At 42.3% G+C, this 16,513-nt stretch overlaps 2 protein-coding genes across 2 annotated transcripts; one reads left to right on the top strand and one right to left on the bottom strand.

Annotated features, from left to right (window-relative positions):
- Positions 1 to 752: 752 nt before the first annotated feature.
- Positions 753 to 5,589, bottom strand: si:dkey-190g11.3 (adenine nucleotide translocase lysine methyltransferase). Its single transcript, XM_008303900.1, has 6 exons — positions 5,485 to 5,589; positions 2,465 to 2,644; positions 1,550 to 1,654; positions 1,315 to 1,455; positions 1,188 to 1,238; positions 753 to 1,071 (listed from the first exon to the last, which is right to left on the bottom strand). Exons 2-6 carry the CDS (start codon positions 2,630 to 2,632, stop codon positions 883 to 885), a joined length of 654 nt encoding a protein of 217 aa, XP_008302122.1. The 5' UTR covers positions 2,633 to 2,644; positions 5,485 to 5,589; the 3' UTR covers positions 753 to 882.
- Positions 5,590 to 6,177: 588 nt separating this feature from the next.
- On the top strand, positions 6,178 to 15,272 carry LOC103373893 (ras-related protein Rab-3C-like). Its single transcript, XM_008303899.1, has 5 exons — positions 6,178 to 6,195; positions 7,987 to 8,211; positions 11,390 to 11,508; positions 14,024 to 14,148; positions 15,082 to 15,272. The coding sequence occupies exons 1-5, from the start codon at positions 6,178 to 6,180 to the stop codon at positions 15,270 to 15,272; spliced, it is 678 nt and encodes a 225-aa protein (XP_008302121.1).
- The last annotated feature ends 1,241 nt before the right edge of the window (positions 15,273 to 16,513 follow it).

The following is a 16,513-nucleotide window of genomic DNA, read 5'->3' as shown; positions in this document are numbered from 1 at the left end:
CAAATGCTACATTTCTAAAGTTAATTAAATCCTCATTTTAACCAAAAATGTACTGCATGTTCACTTACCAGCAAATTTTATTGATATTTTTTATCAGTTTCATGACTAATAAACAAAGTCAAACACATGGTTACATACTGTATATAACCACAGCTCTCAGATTAAAGTGCTCATTTCTCCACCCTGTTACTCATGCAACATGACCAACAAGGGTTAGATGACACAGATAGCAATTTTAGGTCACCTATAGGGTGCCCACGCACAACACAAAAACGCCTGTGTCTAAACCTCTGCGGCTGTCTGGGAGACCGATGGAACGAACCTCAGATTGAACTCAAGCTGGAGGCAAACCATTCCTTTTTTTTCAAACACAACTCTAACTGCAAACTCACAAACACCTCTAAAAATACTACAGTGTCTCTTGCAGCATCCTATTAAATAGGTTCATTATCATTGAAGCGAAACTGAAATTATTAGTAGCGGTGGAGTGCTTTAGACAGACAGCTGTAGCCGTACTGTAGATAGTGGTGCACGACAGCATTTACACCAACATCATGAGCAACACGGCACAGCTCAGTCTGTTCTGGAAGTGCAAAGATGGAACAAATACTGCAGGCGCCAAGTGATGTCAAAATCTTTCTGACATGTTGCTTAGTCAGAGTCCTTCTCATCTTTGCGACGTTCAAAAACATCTTTCAGAAGGATCACTCGTGAGCAGCGCTCATAAAAGGCAAACATCACCGATTTTCTTCCCAAAAGTGCTTTTTGATTGACTTCTATAAATGTGTTTTCTTTGTATGGTTTTCTATGTTATTTTGCATTTCTGAAAAAAACAGAAAGCGACTGGAGGGCTAAGAGCTGTTGAGAGTGAGAGACTCTGACTTATTTCTGCGCTGTGTTCGGTACATTTCTCAAATGCGAGCGCACGGTGCTCATGTCATAAGCAAAAGTCTCGTCGAGTCCGGAGCCGGCGGACGATTGCTGTGGCCAGTTAGGGAAAGGAAAACGACAAGCGATGACACATGCGTCGTCTGGAAGCTCTTGCAGCAGCTTCTCACCCAGAACCCCCATCTGGGAACCAATCACAGAAGGCGGATTAGCAATCTGGGCTATATATGCCATATTAATTATACAGAATCAAATGATCTATGGCAAGGGAGAGAATTCTTCATAGGAGAAGCGCTCACCACTCCTGGAGAAAGGAAAGCTGTCACATTGTTGTATGAAGACAGATCGGTCTACGAGAAAAGAATGTGGTCAGATTACAGCTTTGATCAGGACTAACAAAAGCATCTGTTTTCATCGAGGTCTCACCTTCCAGAAGTCTTGTGTAACAAAGGATGCCTGGCTGGAGGGGACTCCGGTCCAGCAGGCCTTGCTCCTGGCATACGCCACCAAAATGGAGTTAATCTCAAACCCTGTGCACTGGAAACCAGCGGAAGAGGCCGCAAACACCTGGAAAACAAATAGGATCGGGTAAAATACAACTATATGTAGCCTACAAGCAACAATGCTAACTCAAGTCTGGAAACAGGCGCATCTCACTCACCAGTCGTCCATCTCCTGAACCCAGATCTGCTAAGCGACCTGTTCGTCCCTCAAGCAGCTTCATTGTGTTCAGTGTTTGATCTTTACTGGAGGGCAGATAAGGAACCTGGACCACAGTACAAGCACGCAGTCAGTCGATGTACATGACAGACAGCATTTATTCCAACACTTCCTTGCTATGAAGTTCATATTAGATGAAGTTTCTTTCATAATCTGTCTGTCACATTACTGTAGATAAGTTCTACTGCATGAAAACCTAAAATAACATTCCACATTTCCTAAAATCATCAGCTAAACTCTCCTAAAATAAAAGTTTTTTTTCAACTTTACGGTAAAACATTTCTGAAAGTGCTTCAACTGAAACATACTTCCGCTCGCAACAGTCAACTCTTCTATGAGCTGTAACCTTGAATCTGAGCTCCCACTCGCTGTCACTGGAGCTGCTGCACAATAGCTGTCTGAATCCAAAACTCATAAAGACTTTTCTAGCTGTGGTAAACTCCATTTAATGTGTCATAGCCCACTTTTCTCCGAGCATAAGGAGTTTTATGAGCGATATACAATAGCTGACAAGAGAAACGGCAGCAAAAGCATCATATCTTCAATCTCAAAAACTAATCTCAGAGATGTATTAGCCAAAGCAATTACATTTTGAATGCAGGTAGAAGTTGATAGTGCAGATTTCCTTAATACATAATCACAGATATAGACTTACCATTTGCTTCTTTTCCCACATTTGTTGTTAGCTCGGAGCACTAGGCTCCAAAACAAGCAAATTCTCATTAATGTGCAAGTTACGCTTTGTCTTGGAGGAGTTTCTGTGATTTCACGCAAGCAGAATTTGATTTGATATTCGCAGGGTGCTAAGAAGGCAGAGCAGGCAGATAAAAACAGAACAAAAGGAAATCTCAAGCACCTTGAGTTTCCAGGGGACTTTGCGGAAGCCAGGTATGACAAAGAGGCTCCAAACTCCGTAGAGGCCTGTGAGCAGAGCGCCTGTGCAGGCTGACAGGACGGGATGGGGTCTGCTGGTGGGAAGCACCCCGCCGCGGTCTTGCAAAATCACCTCAATGGAGTCCTCCATCGCAAACTGTCACTAGTGTGGTCAAAATACGGCAGAAAGGTCACACATTACTGTAGCTCGTTAAATAAAAAGTGGTATTTCTATTCAAGGAAATAACACTTCAGATTATCTGAATATCTCTAAAATACTCTCTAGTGGAACAAAAACTGGTTTATTGAACTGAATACCAATATTATTTGAAGCTTTTACATCGGCAGATTTTCTTCCTTTTTTTAAAAATTATTTTTTAACAGAAACACATAACATTCACATTGTTTTAAAAGTTAATTATATTGTTTTGTTTTGGAGAAACAATCAACCAGTTAAAGAGATTGAGAATAGGGTTGATAAAGTTTCTTCAAAGTCAGAAGTTTATAAGATTATTTTGCCTTCAAACTATTTGGGAAAGCCCAGATGATGATGTCACAGCTTTGGAAGCTTTTGATAGGTTAATTGACAACATTTGAGTTAATTGGAGGCACACCTGTGGATGTATTTTAAGACACACCTCAAACACTCTGCTTCCTTTTGTGACAACATCATCATTATGAGAATTGTGGACCTCCCAAAGTCTGGTTCATCCTTGGGTACAATTTCCAGATGACTGAAGGTTCCACATTAATCTGTTCAAACAATTATACCCAAGTATGAACACCATGGGAATGTCCAGATATCATACTGCTCAGGAGGTAGACGGGTTCTGTGTCCCAGAGATGAAGCGTTTTGGTAGAAATGTGTGTATCAACACCAGAACAAAAGCAAAAGACCTTGTAAAGACGCTACTGAAGCTGGTAGGATAGAGTCATTATCCACAGTGAAACCAGTCCTGTACCGACATGGGCTGGAAGGATACTCAGAGAGGAAGAAGACAGCATTACTCCAAAAGGAAAATAAAAAAGCCAGATTACAGTTTGCAAATGCACACAGGGACAAAGACCTTCATTTGTGGAGACATGTCCTGTGGTGTGATGAAACTCAAACTGAACTGTTTGGCCTAAATGACCATCGTTACATCTGGAGGAAAAAGGGGGAAGCTTGAAGCCTGAGGACACCATCCCAACTGTGAAGCACGGGGGTGGCAGCATCATGCTGTGGGGGTGTTTTGCTGCAGGAGGGACTGGTGCACTTCACAGAATAGATGGCATCATGAGGAAAGAACATTATGTGGAAATAGTACAGCAACATCTCAAGACATCAGCCAGGAAGTTAAAGCTTGGGCGCACATGGGTCTTCAGATGGACAATGACCCTAAACATACCACCAAATTAGTTACAAATAGGATTCAAGACAACAAAGACAATGTTTTGGAGTGGCCATCACAAAGCCATGATCTCAATACTGTAGAAAACTTGTGGACAGAGCCAACAAACCTGACTCAGTTCCACCAGTTCTGTCAGGAGAAATGGGCCAGAATTCATTAAACTATTGTGAGAAGCTTGTGGAAGGAAACCCAAAACGTTTGACCCAAAACATACAGTTTAAAGGCAACGCCACCAAATAGTAAGGAAATGGATGTAAAGTTCTGACTTAGAAGAAAGTTTTAAAAAATTCTCTCTCTCATTATTCTGGCATTTAGCAAATAGAAATAATGTTGGCAGTCCTAACTGAGCTAAAACAGGAAAAGTTTAGTCTGATTTAATGTCAGACAGTGAGGGAAAAAAAGGTTTTTATACAGTGTATGTAAACTACAAGAGACTGGTGACAAGCACAACTTTTAAATCAACACATTTGTTTGATTAGAGAGTAAAAATAAGGTCACAGCTCTGAACTACTGCAGCTTCTATGTCAAGTGAAGCTGACATTGGCAAAATGATTATCAAAGACTGGCTACTATACAGAATACCCCCACTGCAGCAAGACTGAATGAATGAAGAGAAACCTGTCGATAAATAAACTTGATCATGCTCTCCTGTGGACAAACTGTGAAATAAAACACTGTTTCTATATTAAACTGTGGCATCTCTGGCCTGCAGTGTCTTGTTACCTTCTGGCCAATAGACACATAGCTTAAAAAAAAAAAAAAAAAGCAGCATGGCTCATTATATCGGGCCAGCCAGCTTATCAGTGGAGCTCTGAAATGCTCCTGTTGTTACTTCTGTAAGGAAAACCATCACCATGTAGGATTGAAAGAACATTATTCCTAACATGCAATGCCTTAAGGTCTCCACAGATGTCATTTCATTTAATAAACTACAATTTTCAACATCTCATTCTGTTCTCCATGCCACAACACTGACTACATTATTGGCAAAATTAGTCACTTCACTGTTTAGAAAGTTTGTTCCTGATTCCTGATTCCAAACTGTTGATAATCAATTGATTAACAAGGTTTAAAAAAAAAAAAAATAACCAAAAACTCTTCCTCTGTAAGCAGATCCCTTTGGTATCAAGAGGGAAGCTTATAAACCGAGTTATTTGATTTCTGCAAACACTGCTCTGTTAATCATTACCTCAGAGCAGACTGTGGGAGCTGCCAGGAGCAAAACAACACCAGTGCACCTTTTCCAACAGCAGATGGGGCTACAGTGACCTCCTTCCTCACGTAGAAACCTTCTAGAAAAGTTTCCCTGTGCTGAAGCCAATAAAAGCCATGAACCAAAGCTCTGCCAAACCACAACTCTTGCGTCTTCAAATGTTTATTCTCGACAAAGAGGAGCTCTAAAAGCACACTATACCCCACCAGTTACCTTTAAACACGCTGACACTGCACTGACATTACTGCACTCAAGAGGAAATCGGTGCAAAACGCGCACAAACAAACGCACTTCTGAGCGAGATATGGTTTTGGTGCGTGTGTTTGTGTGAAGATTTGGTGAATTTTTGTGAAGTTGTAACGCAATTGTAGAACCACGCTTGTTGTTGCTGCTGCTTACCTTACCCGCCCCCTGCTCTCTGCTCCCCGGACAAGCACATCCTCCAGTCAAAGGCCAATCCGTCAGCACATCCCGCCCAATTACTTCATGCGCGTCCTATCAAACGTCTCCAGACGCACCGAGCCGTGGAGTGGATCCTGGATGTGTGGATCTGAGTTTGTCGTCCACTGTTATGCAACGTCTGTTGTGTCTGGTGGTTTTTTAAGCACATGATGGGGCTATTCTAGGCTTGAGATGAGTAAGAAAGGACAGGTGAGGCTCACAGGAGGAAAAAATAAACAACAGCTGATATGAGAGAGAGCTGCATGGCGCTCACTTGTGCAGCACCTCTCAAATTAAACATGCAGGTTTATAATCAGCCTAAGAGCAGAGCCGGTGTGATTATAATTGCAAAGATGTCCATTCCCACCCCTCCTCCTCCTTCCGCACTTGCTACCATTGAAAAGGCCCATAATAACAATATTCATCAGGCCTCTCTTATTTGCTCAGCCGCTTGTTCTCTGAAGCAGAGCAGGCTCCAGGGGCGGAGAGAAAAGCGACAGAGAGTGACGTAAAAAAAAAAAGGAGAGGCTATTATATTTGCTTCCTGGGGAAAAAAAATGCAACCCTGCTGGGAGTTTATTAGATGCTGCAGAGAACTGTAAAAATAGAAATACAAAAAAAACAAGCAGGTGAAATATTACTGAGGGCGCAATGGACCTGTATGGGAAGGTAAGAAGAGTCGTTTTGTTGATGAGGAGGAAGAGCTGAGATTGTAGTTTGAATAGTAAGAGATTTAGCAAAGGCTTTTAGCTTTTTTTTATTTTTTTATTTTTTTTAATATAGTCTGGCGCGTTACACAGCGTCCCTACGCCATTCAAGCCCGTCTCTGACGATTATTAACGGCAACAAAGGTTTTTATTTCAGTAAATCATACAGCTGCTGACAGCTGTGGCGCGCTGCCTGCCGGGTAATGTAGTCAAATCGCCCATTCTTACGCCGTTCACCTCCTAGACGCCGAACCGGCGCAAAAAACTACAACTCCCCAACATCCTCCTCCCCACTGTCGGTTGGTGACGTCCGAGTTACGCACGCCGCTCGCTGCCTTTCGCTCGTGCTCATCACCTCACGCGAGCCAAGCCAGCCTCGTCAAGCTCAGGGGCGCGTGCCAGATCCGAAGTGGAGGGGACAGCTCCCAGGTGCTGAAACCGGTCGGCGCTCCAAAGAGAACCAGAGAGAGAGAGAGAGAGAGAGAAAGAGAGAAAGAGAGAGAGAGAGGGGGGAGAAGAGAAGCAGCGTCTGCGTTACATTCAAATATATAAATATAAAAAAAAAAATACCCTGCAAAACAGAGGCAGACACAGATAGAACCGAGGCCTTCAAAACAGGTTTGTTCGCACAACGTCCTCCGTTTCATATCTTAGAATGTGGGAGAATTTTTCATTAATAGACAAAATGACCTCCTGCCCAGAATCGCTAATCTAACATTAGCAGCTCCTCGCTAAGCTAAAAAAAAATGTTGGTTTTTGTGCGGTGCGCGTGAAAAAAAATTTGCCATCATTGCAAGGATATTTTGAAGCGGTGTCCTTGTAAGGAAAAAAAAAACGCCTCAGTGGTGTTTTTAATACACGGAAGCGAGGAGAAGCTAATGTGAAGGATGGGGGTCCGGCATTTTTTTTTTTTTTTTTTAATTAACTGCATAGGCTTTAGCATGTAAGCTCACTGGCTTTGACAATACATTCACCTTGGACCAAAGATGACTGTGCTCTTGTCATCCGGTACTCTTGTCCTCTCGGGTCGGTGACTGCTGACAGCTTGCACGGAAACGCTCAGTGTAGATGCTCTGCTAAGGTGAAACATGCATTTCTATTTTATCCCTTTTTTTTTGCACAACAGTGAGCTGCAGCTGGATGTAGATTTAAAGGGTTGCTTACATATATGACTGTGTTTATTGGAGGAAAACTTTCCAAAGGCAGACTCAAAACATCTGCAGCTAAAATTGCAAAATACAATTTGAATTGAGGTGATGTAAAATTGCAATGCAGTGGATGATATCTCCAATATGGGGGGAAACAGTATTGCATCTAGTATCTAAAAGCTGCACAATCTGTCTGAATTTAGTAGCTAATTTTGGCTTTGTTGTGATTAATAGCATTAATGGTGGCGTGCCTCTTGTTTCATTAAAGAATGGCTTTACTCAGCCTTTTTAAAATCCTGGTTATCTAATACTCATCAATACAACAGCTTGCTGTGTTGCTCATGCTGATTTGCCTGACACAGCCTTCTGTCACCTCTGATCTGTGGCCTGTACAACAAGATTCTACTGTACTCTGCATACAGCGTCTCTCTCGCTCTCTCGCCTTCTACTTGCGTTGTAAATAAACTAAAATCGCTCAGGGTCAAGTGCGGAAAAACTAATGTTACTTTTTGAGACGTTTTCTGTGCGTCACGGCTCAGAAGAAGCCTCACGTTGATTCAAGGTGAAGCTTCACAAATGTCTTTTTGTTGTTGTTGTTGTTGCAGATGGCTGCCACTCAGGATGTGAAAGGGAAGGGAGAGGGAGGGGACCAGAATTTCGACTACATGTTCAAGCTGCTGATCATCGGCAACAGCAGCGTGGGCAAAACGTCTTTCCTGTTCCGCTACGCCGATGATGCCTTCACTTCAGCCTTCGTCAGCACGGTGGGCATCGACTTCAAAGTGAAGACCGTGTACAAGAATGACAAGAGGATCAAGCTGCAGATCTGGGTATGAAATATTCACATTGAGGGCATTAAACATTTAGAAGTGGGCCACAAAATGTTTGATTGCTGACCAAGCCCGATGAAATAAATATAATACAGCTATGAAAGTTGTCAACGCCAGACAACTTAGTCACTGCTCGCTCTCCCCATAAATCCCTCTATTTAAAAAGCCAAACTCTACACAGAATATTTATCTCGAAAATCCAATAATAGCAATTTATAGAAGAAAGAAAACTAATTTCTGGGCTACAAAGCACCGTCGTACAACAAGCCGCCGCTATGCTTTACTTTCATGTTTTGCGGTTTGTTCTTTATCTTGCCATTCACGAACAAACTTTCCTTTTAAAATACAAACACATTTGGATGTTGAAACGCAGGTACATTTGGAAGAAATCTGTTTTTCTGTCCTCCAAGGTCTCCTGGAGGACTCTCTAAGGGGGAAGGGGCTCTTCAGAGATGCCCTGCCCCCTCATCATTTCTCTTGTTCCCTCCATGTTTGTGTTCCTGCCGAGTGACTCCTGTCTGTAAAAGGCTGTCATTCTACATCCAGATGCCACTTTTGTCCTGACCTCCACCTATATCGTTCTCCGTTGATCGATATGTTTGAGGACTGTGACAGGTTGGGACCGGATGGCTGCTATGAGCCTCTCAGTGTTTTGTGTCTGAGGGCAGATCATGCTTACTTAGTGTACGCAGCCTCGCATCTCTTGTTACAGAGATGATTAGCAAAGTGTCGCACGTGCTTCACTGTAAAATGGAGTTAACGTTATTCGGTACAAACAGCGATGTAAGTTATGCAAAAAGTTAGCCTTTAAACTGCTGCTTTGTTCCTCAGTGGGTGCATCAGGCTGTGCGCTTAATCAACTCCACAAAGCTTTAGTAAAGGCTTTGTGGGTTTAACACTCCGGTGCAAGTATGCAGACAGATGGAAGTCTCAACATTACTGACAGGAGACTAGTAAGTGTTAGTTTGGCGCACAGCGGGGAAGAACACAGAAGCAACACCTTCCACGGAATGTGTGGGAAACTGGAAAAAAAAAAAAAAAAAACGTCTGAGGCGGTTTAATTAGGAGTTCATTTCAGTTGTGGCAGCAGATTGTCTCATAATACCTTTGAGATAGAAAGAAATATAAAAGTCCATCCCTTCCTCTCTGTGTTTGTTTCACTTGGTTTCCTTTCAGTGTGTCTTTTTTTCCCCACACAAACACAAACTTTCTTTCTCTTCTAATAGTTGCACCAATTAGCCGTCCCCAGGCATTTGGCGTTTGCATTAAGAGACAATAAGAAGTGCTCCATCACGATGCAAAAAACCGAGTTTGGACAGTCAAACGACGGCCTAATCGGGATAATGTGTTTTCATCATTAGCAAAGACGAGCATATTCAGAAAGAAAAAAGGATCGGCCTTGCATCCGGATAATTGGCCTGTCTCTTTTAATTGGGCAAAGAGAGAGCTGAGACATACAGTAAGTGGCCATTTAAGGTGATGGCTGTTGGCTAATGTCATTGTGTTAGTTGCGCCATTAATCTGCGGAGAGATAAAAGCGTCATAATGTATCATAGAGTCGTCCCTGTTGTCGCGTTAGGCTGAAGTGAATGAAAAACAGAGCGCTGGTGAAAAACAAACAAACAAAAAAAGTGAACTTCAGTGAGTGAAGAAGAGTCCTTTGGAGTGTCAGTTTCTGCTCGTTGCCTCTCAGCTTGAAGCAGTCAGCCTCTTGGATTGATTTCTGGTGGGCTGCAGACTACAGCTGAAGTTTTTCATGGTGCTCAAATTCTCTAGACATAAGCAGATTTTTTTTTTTTTTTTCCTTTTTCCTGCCCCACTCTGTCTTTTTTAACCGAGAATAAGCAAACCGACTCACTGAAAGAGCCTGGAAATGCAAAGGTCATTGTCAAGCACTCAGCCGGGAATCAATAGGCTGCTAAAATGTCTAAGACCTAGAATGCCGATAAACAAGACTGAGGTTACACTAGTAGTCAGATGACTGGGAACATGACTTTGTGTATTCACAGCGACACTGAAAAGAATCCCCGAAACACATTCATCGTCCTCTTTTATGTCGTTCACAATGTCACTCCACAAAAGATGCTATTTATACGGCACACACTTTACCGCCGACATTAAAAACGCACACATGCGTTTGTTTTTGTGTTATTGTGAACGGACGGAGGAGTCCTGACTGCAGCGTGTGTGCGGCTGTTCGACGGGCTGTGAGCTCTTGTCTGTGTGGAGTGAAGGTCAGAGCTGTCCTCTGGCTATAACAGAGACAACGTTGCAGCCATGTGCAGACCGACAGAAAGCAAGAATACTCTGGTAAACACAATCCAGCGCTGCCTGTTGGGCTTCTGTTTAACCAGAGCCAAGTGGAGCAGCCAGAAGTCCTCTGTCATGATTCACAGAAGCCTGCAAACACACTTGTTGTGGGTGTAACAACAGCACAGTAAACATACAGTACAAACAGGAGGGACATGATTGGGATTTCTCATTATGTAACTTATAACACAAGGCTACACCGTCTTCCTTTCCCATGAACGCAAGAGCTTCATTTGTCTGGAACATTAGCATTTTCTTTGACATCTTGTAGCAAAGGCTGCAGCGAGTGCTTGTTTCCAAGGTAATCTGTGGACAATGTGCTGCTCTTCAAATGCTGTGTAATCACTTGCTTTGCCTTAAGCAATTTGTTCACTGTTATCATGAGCAGAAGGCTGTTTCTATATGTTTAAGTCATTTCAGTTCTATTTTTAGCCTTCTAGGAAATGCACATCATAAGCTCCTAACACTGCACCACTGAGTTGTTTTTTTTTTTTTTAACACAGCTGAGCGATTAATTTATCGAGGACAGGAAAGAATCAATCAGACCAGCCAAAACTGAATCGCTGTTCTTTGGCACCTTATCAATGCAAAGCCAGCGAGGCAATTAGCATAAAGATTATTTCCACATCATGAACACAATAAATGAAGTCATGAGCAAGAGTCGACGTAACATGCCAAATTATGTTGCTGTTTAAAGCGAACAAATCTCTTTGTTAGCAGCATATTAATTATGTTTGCTCGTTTACCATTATGGGATTCGATGTACTGCGTGCGCTGTACGGGTCGTGGAAGTGTTGCTGAACCCGACGGTGTAAAGATCAGTCAAGCTGCCTAACAGCAACACTAAATCATGTTTGTCTGTGCGTAGGACACGGCGGGCCAGGAGCGCTACAGGACCATCACCACTGCCTACTACCGCGGGGCCATGGGCTTTATCCTCATGTACGACATCACCAACGAGGAGTCCTTCGGCGCCGTGCAGGACTGGTGAGTCATGTTAGCCCATTTCTGACAGTTTTAAAAGAAGGTATCATCTCTAAACCCTATACATTCTGTGTTTGAATTATATTTTTATGAACATTACATCAGAAAAGGACTTGAGTGATGTTTGTCTTCTGAAATCCACAAGCTGCCTACTTTCCTCTGTCTCCCTCCTAATGGCACATTTGTCTCTCTCGAAAAATTTCACAGGCTTGTTATGTTGCGTATTCATGCATCTTTGACAGGCTTGGGGATCAAGGGAAAACCTGTCAAGGTCGTGGCTCTGGTCCATTCATGAGTCACACCAAGTGCAGCAACTCTGAGCCAAGCCCAAATGCCTGTGATCTATGATGATGATGCATTCATGTCTAAAATGGGACTTGGACGCTTATATCCAGTCAGCTGCAGAAAGCGGGTTTCTGGGTTAGTGTATTTGCGCCAGAAACAACACGTTGTCGTCAGCATAACCGACACAGCACCACGACGCTTTTGGTGAAACACAGTGGAGCTGTGCAATCACAGAGAAATGTGTGCTTTGATATACTTTTTGCTGCGCTTTCTCCTTCCCCCATGACAGGTGCTTCGGTGAGCAACTTTCATTTTCTACTGTATTTACACCCTGTTGTCTTGCAGTTTTCCGTCTCTGGCACCCTAAAGAGATTATGGGAGCACAAAATGTGCATTTCGGGGAGGAAAGCTTTCTGAATCATCACAGTGATATTCTCATGATGCTACTATTACATCAGCAGCGAGGAAATATGAGATCAATGGTAATATTTTGTTGCAGCTGACTTCCCCTGCACGCTGTGTCGCCTGCGCCCTTTGAAGCGCCGTGACGATCACTATTAAGGCCGGTGTCTACTAAGCTCTTGTCACTTAGGTAGCAGCACTTGACAGCTGCTTTAGGAAGCACCTGTCACGGCTAAAACAGCTGCATTTAGCCTAACAGGACATATATTTATGGTGTTCTTCAAGTAGGAGCAAAATATTTAGGTCCAGCTGGGGGGGAGGCGGCGTCGCTCTATTATTAGCAGCAGCTCCACATTATCAGGCCGATTTGTATTCAAATAAATTGCTAGCAAGACGAGCTTTCTTGTAAAGAGAGGTCGGAGCCAGACACACCTATTATTCTTTTAACGGCTGTCTGACACTTTGATGGAATACTGCAGTCTGAGCACTGTCTGTGATGGGTGTCTTAATTAATAGAGCCAAGTGTGTCACTGGGAGTAGCAGTCCTGGAGAGTTACCTGTGAGCTTACTTACCAGACAGAACACAAATCTGTCGACAAAGAAAGAGGCTGTTTTTTGTTTTTTTTACCCACCACATAACTGGAATCTGTCTTTTTTTTTTTGCCTTTGCCACAGGCTTTAATTCCACTTTCTCTTTCCCTTGTTCCTTGTGACAAGGTTGCAGGAAAAAAAAAAAAAAAAAAGAGGTTGCCATGGCGATGGCTCCTTCCCCGACTGTGCCTGAATTAAGCTCGTGACGTGCTCATTTCCTGCCAGTGTCACACACAGACAAAACAGGGAAATATTGTAGCGCTGACGTTTAAAGAAATCAATGAAATTAAATGAAAAAAAATGTATTAAAGCAAACAAAAGTAAATCATCTCCATCATCTTCAGCTCACCAGCTTTTACCGCCGCTAGACGCCACACAAACACGAGAGGGTTTTTTTTCTGTCAGAGAGAATTATCAGCAGTTGGATTCGAAATGACCCACATCTGAACTGCTGTAGCGAGTCAGAACTGGACCGAGAGGAGGAGTGCCAGCATCATGCTGCTGCTATCTGTCTCTTTCGCTCTCTGACTCGTTGTTTCTTTCTCTCATGTTTTCAGCCTCGTGGTGTGTTCACTGCCCTACTTTCTGTCAAACTGCAACACCACAGGAGGAATTTGTTCCTTTCCCTAAATTCCTTCCCCATATTGTGAGCAGCCTGCAGAGGTTGGAACAGTGCAAGCACCTCACTGATTCACAGGGAACGGCCTCAAAATGTAAATGCCAAAATCGTACTGTTGTCATGCAGAAACATTTAAAAAGTACATGCAGAATATATGTCAGTTTCTTTACTGGTTGCTGATTGATGGCTTTACGGTTAAAGATCCAGAGTTCACATAACAAACTGCTAATTCCTGTTCTGTATAGTTAGCTGCTACAACAATTAAGCTGACAAAGCAGTTTTTTTCCACATATTAAAGCTGTGTAGCTAAAATATCTCGCAGGCTGCACACCAAACAGCTACAAAACAGCAAATAATAACCCACATTTGAGCATAAAGTGGCTGCAAATTTTCACGACAGAGCGGCAGTCGACCCACTTTTCCATCAGTGACTCAAACATTAAATGATGCCAAACGAAAGGAGATGCAATTCACGACCGGTCCGAATGGCGCTTTACAACATGTCCTTCCCTTTTTTTTATATATAAGGATGCCGGCCAATAAAAAGCAGCAGCTGTAATTTAAATGTAAAGTCTTTTTGTGTGTGTGTGTGTGTGTGTGTTTGTTTCTGATTGCGTGCAGGTCAACCCAGATAAAAACCTACTCGTGGGACAATGCTCAGGTGGTGCTGGCTGGGAATAAGTGTGATATGGAAGAAGAGAGAGTGGTCTCGGTGGATAGTGGCCGACTGCTGGCGGAACAGTTGGGTAGGTCTTACAGCGACGTTCACCCCTGTGTGTGTACCTGTGTGTGTTTTAAATTGGGTGGCATCATCATCATCATGTTGTTGCATAAAGACATAAATGTTGTGCTCCTGTTTCCTTTAAAGAAGCTAGCTTTGTGAGATTTGATGCTTTAGAGCAGCAACAAAAGCAGCAAAGTTTCTTCTAAAAATCACATAAAAAGGTTTAATCCATCTAAAATCATCAGAGACTTTTATTTCTAATTTGCTAGAAACTATTTTTAACATAACCTATTGATATGTAAAATGGTATATGAGTGATTTTCTATTGATATATTAGATATTTACTGAGACTAATGTTTTCAAAAAGTTGTCCCGTTAACTTAGTTTTCCGCATGGTGAATTTTCAGGCTAAGTTTGGACGACATTATCTGAACTCGTCTGCTCGTTTAGTTATAAAAGTCTTTAAATGTTTCTAATAAATATTTCACATTAAAAAGTATTCTATATGTTTGCATTATCGTGGCATGCAGCTACATATAGTTCAGAAAATATCACTACTTTTGCGTTTTTCTAATGTTTGCTCAGACGTTTTCACGACAGCTTCAATATTTTTTTTTACATTTCGACTCACCTGTAATTGCAGATTCTAAATAAACGGCATAATGAGAAATAAAAGCGAAAATTACAGGCTTTTATCTTTAATAGTTCCGGAGATATCTTCATTTAAACATGAGTTTTTAAAAAAATGTGCTGAAAATGGGTCCATGATTCAACTAAATTTATCTCACAAAGTATTTTATATATCAAGCTAAAATTTCACTAGTAGTTTTATAAATATCCGTATTTGTTGCTATCACAACTTCAGGCACTATATTTATCTTGTGATTGATGATAGTTGGCCGTTATCTGCCGCCGCACGTTCTCACATTTCTCCATCTTCCTCCTCCTCCCCAAGGTTTCGAGTTCTTCGAGACGAGCGCCAAGGACAACATCAACGTGAAGCAGACCTTCGAGCGTCTCGTCGACCTCATTTGCGACAAGATGTCCGAGAGCTTGGACACTGATCCGGCCGTGACCACGGGAGCCCCCACTGCCAAACTCACAGACAGTGCTCCGCCCCTCCAACAGCCTGGATGCAACTGTTAGTGACCGACGGCAGGAAGCGAGAGGAGAGCAGCGCAGGTTCCCCCCCCGTCCCCCTGCCCCGAAAGGTGGTACAGAGTATTGTTCTCCCTCAGCATAATCACTCCTGCTAGCGCTGCTTTCTCTGGACTACAGTTCAAACCCCTGTTTAGTAGTAGAATTACAGAAAATGCTGTCGTATTATCTCTCAACTTTATCACCTTATATCAAGAGCAAACAGACGTGGCTGTTGTAAAAACGTGTAACATTACAGGATATCTAGAATATAGAGACACCGTATTCTCATTCTTCGGCTAGTTAGTGTGGTTAGAAACCGAGTACGTTTGGTGAGGCTGGAAATAGTTGATAGTCATACTGTACAGTTAACCCTTAAGACCTTTAAAATCTTTAAGACCTAGAATAATTATACTATAATGAGGTGATAGAGTCAGTGAGTGCTTTAATAATTCTTTTATTTTTTGTACAGTATGTTTTTTTTTTTCCTTTTATAGGTTTTATTTTGTATCCTAAAGCTGCCAAATCTACGATTTAGCGCGCTATAGGATGTAGCGGCTTTCTTTTTTGCGTGACGAGAGCGCGGCTGTTGTGCGACTGTTTGGGTAAGCGAGCGTGGGTTTGCATGAGTGTTGCGTCTGAGTCACATATGATTGCAACTTTGCCATCTATAAAATCATCTACCTTGGGAAAAAAAAACAACAACAAAAAAAAAAAACACGTGGCCTTTTTTAGCGTCTCCGATATGGCCTCTGTAAGTCCCTCCGTGTCCTGCTTCCTTTGGGAATGAATCCAGTATGTGTAGCGTTGATGTGAGTACTATTCCACCAGTTTGCTGTCCGTAGATGTGCGATTTCTCTAAGTGTATCCGTAAATCTTAAAAAGCAACTATTTCCTTGTGCTTAGCCTCTAAGACGACCCTTTATAGTTTGATGCAACGAGCATGCTGCCAAAAAAAAAAAAAAAAAAGTCAGTAACACGTTATTCTAAAGACAGGCCTTTACCCAAACCCTTCAGCTCCATATGATAGCAGTTATCCAGCATTTTCATGCAGTAAGAATATGTCAAAGCACAGTACAGCGTATAAAATACAACAGATGGTCAGCTCTGGCATGGAATAAACAGCCATATGATTAAAAAAAATAATTGTTTAATTTTTGAGTCAGCATGCTTAAATTTCATGTGTGTGCCGTAAAATTAAATCCCTCCTAAAAAAAAGACAAATCTCAGCAACTTCTCTAGAAAGCAGC

Source organism: Stegastes partitus, unplaced genomic scaffold (genome assembly GCF_000690725.1).
Source record: "Stegastes partitus isolate 25-593 unplaced genomic scaffold, Stegastes_partitus-1.0.2 Scaffold2094, whole genome shotgun sequence".
Taxonomy (NCBI): domain Eukaryota; kingdom Metazoa; phylum Chordata; class Actinopteri; family Pomacentridae; genus Stegastes; species Stegastes partitus.
The sequence above is the reverse complement of the archived record's forward strand: the minus strand, read 5'-3'. Positions and strand labels throughout refer to the sequence as shown.

Coding starts and splice junctions, on each gene's coding strand:
- si:dkey-190g11.3 (XM_008303900.1), bottom strand. CDS start 2,632: ATGGAGGACTCCATTGAGGTGATTTTGCAAGACCGCGGCGGGGTGCTT. Junction 1,655..2,464: donor AAGTCCCCTGGAAACTCAAG/GTGCTTGAGATT, acceptor ACTGTGGTCCAG/GTTCCTTATCTGCCCTCCAG. Junction 1,239..1,314: donor TTACACAAGACTTCTGGAAG/GTGAGACCTCGA, acceptor CTTTTCTCGTAG/ACCGATCTGTCTTCATACAA.
- LOC103373893 (XM_008303899.1), top strand. Junction 8,212..11,389: donor GGATCAAGCTGCAGATCTGG/GTATGAAATATT, acceptor GTCTGTGCGTAG/GACACGGCGGGCCAGGAGCG. Junction 14,149..15,081: donor ACTGCTGGCGGAACAGTTGG/GTAGGTCTTACA, acceptor CTCCTCCCCAAG/GTTTCGAGTTCTTCGAGACG.